At 40.2% G+C, this 9,987-nt stretch overlaps 1 protein-coding gene across 2 annotated transcripts in view; it reads left to right on the top strand.

Annotated features, from left to right (window-relative positions):
- The window catches only part of LOC101168761, a 37,601-nt gene that overhangs the window by 10,601 nt on the left and 17,013 nt on the right, over positions 1 to 9,987 (top strand). For both annotated transcript variants that reach the window (XM_011492581.3, XM_011492580.3), the window contains exons 4-8: positions 320 to 474; positions 551 to 615; positions 686 to 779; positions 2,175 to 2,438; positions 5,518 to 5,811. In XM_011492581.3, coding sequence (XP_011490883.1) covers positions 320 to 474; positions 551 to 615; positions 686 to 779; positions 2,175 to 2,438; positions 5,518 to 5,811 — 872 coding nt within the window. The remainder of the gene's footprint in view (positions 1 to 319; positions 475 to 550; positions 616 to 685; positions 780 to 2,174; positions 2,439 to 5,517; positions 5,812 to 9,987) is intronic.

The raw sequence follows: 9,987 nt of genomic DNA, 5'->3' as shown, positions 1-9,987 counted from the left end.
ACATTTACACTATTTAAAACTGTTATGTGTTTTAGATTTTTTAAATATGGTTTAATTTACTTTGCATGCGGTTGGTCTAACTCCTATTTTGGTCATATGCACAAATCCCTTTAGCAAAAAATGTAAAGTTCTGATTTTCCTTGCTAAAGAAGAGATATTTAATGTCACGTTACAGTTCTAGCCATCAATTTAATTTTTCAAATGCTTATATCTTCCAATTCTAATCTGAATGTGTATAAACTGAATGAGATTTCAAGCACTTTACTTCAAGTTATGATGAATATTTTTAGAGATACAGAATTGTTTTTTTCTTTTTCAGACAAAACAGAGACTTATTTTTCAATGGTACCTCGTTAAAATCCATCACAAAGGCAGGTAAAGTGAGCTCCTTGAAGCTGTTCCCGCTTGTGGAAAACAAGCTTACCTTCCAGTATGGGGGCTCCAACCTGAGGTGGACTATAACAGTCAGCCCACGTGAGGAGTCTTGGTCTCTTGAGTCTTCCCCTCTCACAGTCAATCCCTTAATAACACGGTAAATGTCCACCCTAAGGCACAAAGACCGTCAAAATCACAGGCCGACAAAAACCTTCAGAACATCCAACAAATGCCACAAAGGTAATAGAAAGTCTATGATGGTGTTTGTTCTGAAAGTTTTGACTCCGTTGTGCTCTGAATCTTTGTCAAGGATTTCCTGGCACTGCTGAATCCCGCAGAAGTGTTTGTGTGTGAAAATGGAACCACATTCTTTCACCAGGATGAAAACTTCTTTCTTGCAATTGGTAAGAATCACCCAACAGTCAAAAAAGGCAACAAAATGTTAAGTAATAAACTGTCATAAAAATGTCCAGAAACCCACTATGACACAAAAATGGCAAATGAGAGATGTTGGACTCTAAAACATGTATTTACACCAGACTTCTTTAATCTGCAGTGAACACAGACTTTAACTTTTACAGTGGCATGTGTGAGATGATGGCTGCACACAAATGGAGAAAGGGGATTTGCAGCTTGATGGAAAAACAATCATGGAGAAATAATTGTTCTCGTTGTTTATTTTAGGAGCAGCTGTTTATACATGGTCTTGTGGCTGTTTGAAACATAGCCATATAGTGGTGACACTAAATGTCAAGGAGACATTTAAGCTCAACTTCCGATAGTTCAAGGTGGCTACTTGAGTCCAGAAAGGCTGATGCTCAGTGCTAGGTGGATCGGTGCCGTTTCACATTCACTTCTGTTAACGATTATCTTTAGACCGTAACAAATAAGAGGGGAGACGAAACTGGTTTTAGCACTCAAGGTACTTTTCGTATGTTTTTAAAGAATAGTTAACAACCAAAATGACAGAAAGCCTGAAGGTGTGCTGTTGCATTGACATGTATGTTTGTAAATGGAGCAAAACTAACAGAAGCCAAACAGATGAACTTATGCAGAGGAGCAGAGAAGACGCAGAGCTTCAGTGATGGATCTGGACGTGGTAGAAAGACCCAGAAGAGGAGTCTCAATGAAGCACCTCTACGACAGATCTTTTATCCCTGTCCTCCGATTGTCTTAGGCCTGCACCTGTGCAGGAGGGGGGAATGCAAAGGGCAAGGGCCGTAACAACATCCAAGCGATCTGAAACGATCACAACCAGAATCCTTTTGAAAGCAGACCACACAAACATTTCAGATGGGTCTAGATCACATTGACTGTATTCACATCTGCACGATAAATTCTGTTTGGAAATCGAGAAACAGAATTAGTGACGGTGGGGAACCAGGATGCAGTCCAACTCTAACTGGAAACATGTCTGAAGTTTCAGTCCAAGCTTTCTTCTACATTTAAAAGGGTGAAACGGTCCAGCAATGGTCCATTGATCTTCTCCTATGGTTAGATCCCAGGGGACATGGCTGAATGCCTTTTCCATATGTTGGGAAGATACAAAAACCCCTCTAGAATTTGATTTTGGTGAGACATGGAGCTGGTTCAAACATCCCAGCCTGGGCAGAACCCACACTGTTCTCCAGAAGCTAAGCTTTGACTGGAGGTCATTCTCTTTCACTTGTCCAACTTAGAATTTATCAAAATGTATAGATATTTATCCTCTCTGAGGTGTAAATTAAAGTGTATGCAAGTGTATGAGCTGATACTCAACTTCTATCTAATTTCTATTCTGAAATGTCTGCTCCCTATAGGACACACATTGCGCTTCCCTCTGAAGTTGGAGGGGAGAAGTCCAACCATGTTTTTGGTGTCCTGGATGGAGATGGACCCAAGCGTCCTCAACATTTACAGCTTGACTGTGTACCACAGGGAACTGGGTTCTTATAACGTCTTTACAGAAGAAACCACCGAGCGGAACCACCACCGCTTCTCTGCTTTGGATCCCTGCAGCCACTACCTAGTCTGTGTGGAGACGGCAGACAGCCATTCCTTCACCTGCCTCTCTGCCATCACTGGTAAAGCAAACATAAGTCGCAAGCATTCAAGTGGTTTACAGTTGACAGTAAAATGCCTCCATTCAGAGAAATTGAGAAGTTATCTTGGGTTTATCCTAAGAACAAAGGGAGTCTTCAGATATGTAGACATTCAGAGTAAATCTGATGAGTGGATTGAAGCAGCTTTATGGTTTTCTACCAACAGAGGGCTAATGTACTGAAAGTTGCTGTGAGAATCCTGATGATGTAAAGGTCAGAAGGACCATCACTGAGAAGAGCTGGAATGACAGTCTGTTGGAGGATTTCGGTTTATGTGAGAGAGCTATTGGCCAGGAACCAGGTGTGTTTTTCAGCTGGAGTTCATCATGGATGGTCTCTGAGCCCCTCCTTGTTTGGTGCTCATGAACACTGACGTATAAAGCATAAATCTTTCTTTTCTGATGCAGTGAGAGTGAATAGAAGATGTTGTATCCATGTATCCATGTTCCATCCCTTGAAAAGGGATGGAACCTTTGTAAACGACAGGAACCACAATGGGAAGAATTTTAGTTTTTGGCATTCTATCACTGCTATTAAAGAAAGATTCACCATCCCAATTGTTTTTTAATTATTCTTATTCATTGCTGATTCTGTCAGGTTCTGACCATTGGCTGTCTAAAAGAACTGGGTGTTACCCCTCCCCCTGACGTTCCAAACAGGAAGTACTCGCTGGTTCCAAGAAGCCAAAATCCCATAGACTCCAGAAATAAACAGCTATTTTGAATTCTATTGGTCAGAAAAACCATTCTGACAATGATACCTTTTTTAACATGTTCTGGATAATCCTCATTATTTATTATATTTTTCTTTATTGCAAATTAGTTATAAACTGACCAAACCGATGCCTCAATAAAAGCAGGTCTCACGTCAGACGTTTGAAACATTTCATTGACAGATTTTATGTAGTCGTTTTTTTTTTTTTTTTTTTTTTTAAAGTGGTAGGGGTGTGGGCTTCCAACAAGCTCATTCCTGATTGGTCAGAGTGGTTACCATTGAAATAATGACTCGGACCAATCACTGTTTACTGACGTCTGACTTTAACATGATGGTGTCTGCATCGTGAAAAAAAAGCATTTGAATTGACTATCTGGTTGGAGCCGGGCGTAATGCATGGATGACGTCACACTCTCTTGGCCCACTTCTCAGGTACAGTCGATGGTTCTGATTGACCAAATGCACCTGATTCAGATCCTTCATGTTAGTTGAGAGGGAGCAACAGAAGCTACAGCAACAAACAGTAACTTGTCCCAATTCAGTCCAGATTATTACATCATTTATTTTTGGACTATATAAATGACCCACAGATTAGAGGTTTTCACCTCTTGGTGAGCATTAATTGTGGATGACTGCAGAAATGACAGGAACTATAACCAACATTTAAACATAAAAGTAGTTTTTTTTGTAACTGCTTAGAACTAGGAGAGACTTTTCAGAATTTGGGTAAGTCTCAGCATTTCCTTGAAGTCTTCTGTTTCTAAGCTCTGAACTCTGATGGAAACTGACTGTTAAAGTTCTGGTCAAAAGCAAATGTGCGTTTTTATAATACTAATAATACATTTTATTTCAAGTGCCTTTCTTGAGACTAAATGACACTGAACTTGGCAGTAAAAAATAAATATATATAGATAGCTGAACTTGAAAATTTTGAACCAGTCTGGAGGACATTTGGATCAAAGTCTGAGGGATTGCTTTGATCACATTGTTGTACTGTTTTCTAGGCTGGGGGGCAAAATAAAGCTTTTATAACATACAAGATCAAACAAACTTGATTCCCAATGGGACTAAAAAAAAACTTGGCAACCAAACCCAACAAGTGGCCATTGAATTTTTTTTTAACAAATAATGCATATTTATCTTTTCGTAGTTTAGTCTTAAATCTTTTTTTTTTCTAATTTTGACTGGGCTACACTCTCCCCTTCTAAAAGGTTTAGATGTCCTCATCTAACGTCAATGTCTTTCATTAGAATTAAAGTATTTCTTAGGTTTGGGAAGATTGTCATGAGAATTAGCGTTCAACTGAATAATCATGCCATGATGTACTATGGTTACAGGTTCCTCAGTTTGTTTTCCAGGTTTGTCATAACTCAATCGAATGACTGGCTTCACTTCTCGAGTTGATTTCCTGTGTTTTGAACTTTTAACATTTGTTTCCTTGTCTGTTTCTTCTTCATTTGTTTCTTTTTCAATGTTTGAATGTTCACTTTCATTTTGATAATTTTCATTTGTTTCTTGTTCTGGTTTACTCTCAGAGGAGGACTTGTCACAGTTAGCTTTGTCGGGCACTGATCCTAGGGATCTTTGGACTAATCTATGAACTTGGTCCTACTCACACGCATACTCTGAGTCTGGAGAAGAGTTGCTGATCCCAGAGCTGGAGTAACTTTCACTTTGATAATATTTTTGTCGCTGTCTTGTGATTGGAAGGTTGACGCGTTTAGTTGCTTGTGTAATTTCAGGTATCCTGACAAGGTAACCAATAGGAAGGAGATGATCTCTATGCAATTTTTTGGAGGGCTTTTAAGATGAGGAGTTTGAATTGAATTGAATTCTGAATTGAATTGGGACCCAGTGCGATTGCTGGAAGATGATGCGGGCAGAGGGGGAGAGTGGCTAGCTGAATTTTGGACCGGTTGTTCTTTGAGGGTTTTGTTTGGGAGACTGGAAAGGAGTAAATTACAGTAGGCGAGAAGTGGAACCGGACAGTCTGAGAGGGGGTCGGAGGCCACTAATAATGTGCAGATGGAAGGAGACAGATTGAGTAGCGTTATTAATGTGAAAATTAAAAAAAAGATGGTAAGCTGTCGAGGATGACGGATGATTCTTTAAGGACCACTTCATGAAACTACCCAGCGATTTGTGTGCATTTACTTTAGACTTGTTTAAATAAAGTTTCAATCTTAGAATTCAAGGGGGGGGGGGGCGTGTCTTTATGTCGATGATGGTCTAATACTTGAAACAGAAACCAACAGTCTGCTCAAATGAAGGATGTCTGTGAGGAAAATCTGATTTACCTTTTTAAGTGTGAATATAATTGATCACCATTGTCCTTTTTTTCTTGCAGACCCTGATGTCCCAAAAGATTTTGAAGTGACGACGTGGAACAGTAGCTGTATATCTTTGTCCTGGGACTGTCCTGTCAACATGAAGTACTCACTCTTCCTCCTCACAGTCTTCTACCTGAACGGCACAGACCACATCTGGGACGAGGTCAGCCTGTGGCTCAGGGACGACACGTTTGAGTTCACCCTGTCGGACCTGCAGCCCTGCAGCCGCGTCAAGTTCGGCCTGCAAACTGTCTGCCAGGCAGGACTGGAAACCGGCTACAGCAAGATAGTTCTGAACGAAGGAAATTCTGGTTAGTCCCAAACCCTGCAATATAGTTCTGGGGTTATGCATTCCAAAAATTTTACATTTATGCTGCAGCTGAGCAGCATTGACTGAAGGTAAAAATGCTAAAAGTCATAATGAAATGTTCTACAACTGAATACACTTGTATTTGATGAGAAGCTGTTTTGGTTTCAATTAATATTAATATTTGCCAACAAAGCATTTATCCAAATTATTGAGGAAATTGTTTTTTTTCTGTCAGCAGATTAAATAATAGCGGAGTAGTGATTAATCAGTTTAATCGATCAATATTCCTACAATCCAACCAGTTCGATCGGATTCAAGTTGTTAATGAAATTGACCTAAACCTTTATAAAATTGTTTAAAAATAGGATAAATTGATCATTGATTGGAAAATACCATATGGATTGAGACACGACAGGTTTATGTATGGGAGCAGACACGTCCGCCGTGATCAGTGTTGCCAGATTGCGCGGTTTTGGTTCTAAATTTGCGGGTAAAAATGGCTTTGGGCGGGTAGGCATAATTTGGACGGTTTAAGGATTCCTAGGCTGTTTTTTTTTTTTTTTCTCATGAAAACATAGCAGCAGACTAAGTTAGGCTTTGTGGCTGTTGGAGTTCTATGTACTGGAGCTCCGTGAACGCACCAGGCAGAGACGCTTAACCGGGCTCTGTCATATAACCTGTTGTTGGGGTTTTGCTGCCCCGCCTCTTAGAAATTGTGTTCTTTTCTTCTTTGCTAAAGAATGGTCCTCATATCTTCAAAATAATAACCACCCAGGTATTTCCTCGTGCCTTTTATGGGAAGCCGGAAAAGCAGTCATGAGAGGAAAAATAATCGCCTTCTCATCCCACAACAAAAGAAAAGAAAACTCTAAACTAGTGGATTTAGAGCAAAAAATCAGACTGTTAGAGGAAACCTACAGCAACTCTCCGGATGAACAAACTCTACAACAAATAAGGAAAGTAAGAATCGAATTAAATGAAATAACTAATCAAAGAACACAGTTTTTATTACAGAGATTACGCTTGGAGTGGTTTGATCACAGTAATAAATCTGGGAAATATTTGGCAAATCAACTCAAAATAAAGAGAAGACAACTATTTCATCAGTCATAGACTTAACAGGAAATGCAACACATGATCCAGCTGCAATAAATTCAGTTTTTAAAAACTTTTACCAATCTCTCTACTCATCCCAAATTAATCCTTCTGACAATGACATCAACAGTTTTCTCAATAGCATAGATTTGCCTAGACCAACAGAGGAACAAATCACAGCCCTGGAGTCCCCTTTTACTAAAGAAGAGCTACATAAAGCATTAACCAACATGCCTAGTAAAAAAGCCCCAGGACCAGACGGCTTCCCAGCAGAATTTTATAAAGAGTTTTGGCAAATCTTAGCTCCCATTTTTCTCAGAATGACAATAGAAATTAAGGACAACAATTATCTACCTCCAAATATGAATTCTGCTAATATAATCTTACTTCTGAAACCTGGGAAAGATCCCACATCACCATCCAGCTATCAACCCATATCGCTGATTAATGCAGATCTTAAAATAATCTGCAAAGCTTTGGCGGGAAGGCTGGAGAAGGTAGTTCCCTCTCTAATACATCCTGACCAAACAGGTTTTATAAAGGGTAGACATTCATCTACCAACAGATGAACCGCAGATTAATCAACCTCATAGATTATACAACCATCAACAACCGAGAAGCAACCATTTTGTCACTGGACGCAGAAAAGGCATTTGATCGGGTCAACTGGAAATTTTTAATAGCCACCCTGAACAAATTTGGCTTTGGAAAATCATTTATTAACTGGATTAAAATACTATATGCCTCTCCTAATGCTCGTATCAGAACAAATGATCAAACATCTCCAAGCTTTAATTTACAAAGAGGAACCAGACAAGGCTGTCCACTATCTCCGTCTTTATTTGCACTATTTATTGAACCTCTAGCTGCTGCTATTAGCAAAGTCGAGACATTGAAGGCATTCAAACCAAAAATTTAGAACACAAAATAAGTCTTTATGCAGATGATGTTTTACTATTTACTCCAAATTCACAATCTTCCATCTGCCAAATCATCTCCCTAATTAATAGATTTTCCTCAGTTTCAGAACACTCCATAAACTGGTCTAAAAGCACAATTCTACCAATTAATTGCAATTATCTAAATCCGTCATCTATTAAAATACAAACAGGCAACATAAAGTACTTAGGTATAAATATCTCCTCTAGGCTTTCTGATCTACTCAAGCTAAACCACACCCAACTACTTAAAACAACCGAGGCTGATCTCACTAGATGGAAAACTCTACCCATTTCTCTAATCGGGAGAGTTGCAACCATAAAAATGATGATTCTCCCAAAAATTAACTACCTATTTTCAATGATTCCTTCCAAACCTCCAACTACTTGGTTCAAATCATTAGACTCATTCATTTCCCAATACCTCTGGGAAGGTAAACCCCCACGGATTAGTTTAAAAACTATTAAAAAACCTAAAGATAGAGGAGGACTAGGCCTTCCAGACTTCCAGGACTACTACTCCGCGAACAGATTGTGTTATGTACAAAAATGGCTGAATCCTGGTGTGCTAGATGAATCCTGGCTAGACATTGAACAAAATCTCTGTGATAACCTAGATATTTCTAATTTACCTTTCTTCAGTTCTAAAATTAAACAACACAAATGCTTCAGAAGTTTAAACATCAGCTCATCCTTAACTGCCTGGTGGGATTTTCTTAAAAAAAACAACCTCACATTATTTCCATGTAAACTTACCCCCATTTGGAATTACCCTGACATTTTGATTAACAAAAACATGATTCATTTTGCTTCATGGAAGAACAAAGGAATCCAGCAGTTCCAGCATATAATTCAGAATAGAAAATTTATGTCCCTCTCAACGTTATCCTCAACCTATGGAATTAATATAAACAAATTTCTAGAATATCAGCAGCTTAAATCCGCTATAAGCACTAAATACTGCCTGACCCAAATAGACCTAGACCCTCCCCTTACAGTAACACATTTCATGGACCTTAAAAATCCCAAACTCACCTCCAAAATTTATAAGATGCTATCAGACATAGATGAAACCATTTACTTACCCATGACAAAATGAGAGTCTGAGCTATCATTGAATTTTAGTGATCAATTTTGGCTACAGATCTGTTTGAATGCCTTTAATATGACCAAAAGCCCTAATCTGCAACTTATTCAATACAAGATTCTTCACAGAACTCACTACACCGGACAGAGGTTATTTAAAATGGGTCTCAATCAGTCTGCTATATGCACACAGTGCATAGGTAACAACATAGACGACTATTTGCATGCCCTGTGGGTCTGTCCACCTGTCCAATCATTTTGGCGTAAGGTTTGTGAGGATTTATCAATCTGGTTTAAATCATAAGATTCCTGCTTGCCCCAAATTCTGCTTATTAGGTGACCTGAATAACATCAACATGGAATCTAACAAGGCTTATATGGTTCTGACCGCTGTATGTATCGCAAAAAAACTATCCTCCTAAACTGGAAATCTAAAAATAATCTTAGCATCAACCACTACAGAAACCTCATGTCAGAGCATATTAGTTTAGAGATAATGTCCTCCACAAAAACCTGTCGGCTTCAGACTCTCCCTGGCTCCAGCTGGTTATTCACATCACCTAGTAGGGGTGGGATGGTGATAGGTTGAGCCGGGTCCTGGCTGGTTGGGTGGGCCGGGGTGGGTTTGGGGGGATGGGCTCTGCCGGGCCTGTCGTTCTCCCGGCTCGGGGCTCTGGTTGCCTGGGTGGGGTGGTGGTGGGGGCGCACACTCTGCCGGCAACTTGGCAGGGGTTCCTGGGCGGGTGCCTTCTGGGCGCAGGGTAGGCAGTGCGGCTGACCGGGAACGGCGGCCGGGTGCCGTGCTGGGTGGCTGGTCGCCGTGGCGGGGGCTGGGGAGGGGGGGGGGGGGGCTTGGGGCTCTGGGGCCTGGGGTCGTCTGCCCATGGCCGGTGTTTCGCCCGTGGCCAGTAGTTGGCGCGTGGCCTGGCCCCCCGGGGGTCGACGCCGCAGTAACAGCAGGGGTTAATGGGTTTCAGTTGGGTGGGTTTATTTCATTATTATTATTATTATTATTTTATTTATTATTTTATTATTATTATTATTTTTTTGGGGGGGGG

The sequence above is a fragment of the Oryzias latipes genome, chromosome 23 (assembly GCF_002234675.1).
Source record: "Oryzias latipes chromosome 23, ASM223467v1".
NCBI lineage: Eukaryota > Metazoa > Chordata > Actinopteri > Beloniformes > Adrianichthyidae > Oryzias > Oryzias latipes.
Note: the sequence above shows the minus strand (reverse complement) of the source record. Positions and strands in the feature narration are given on the sequence as shown.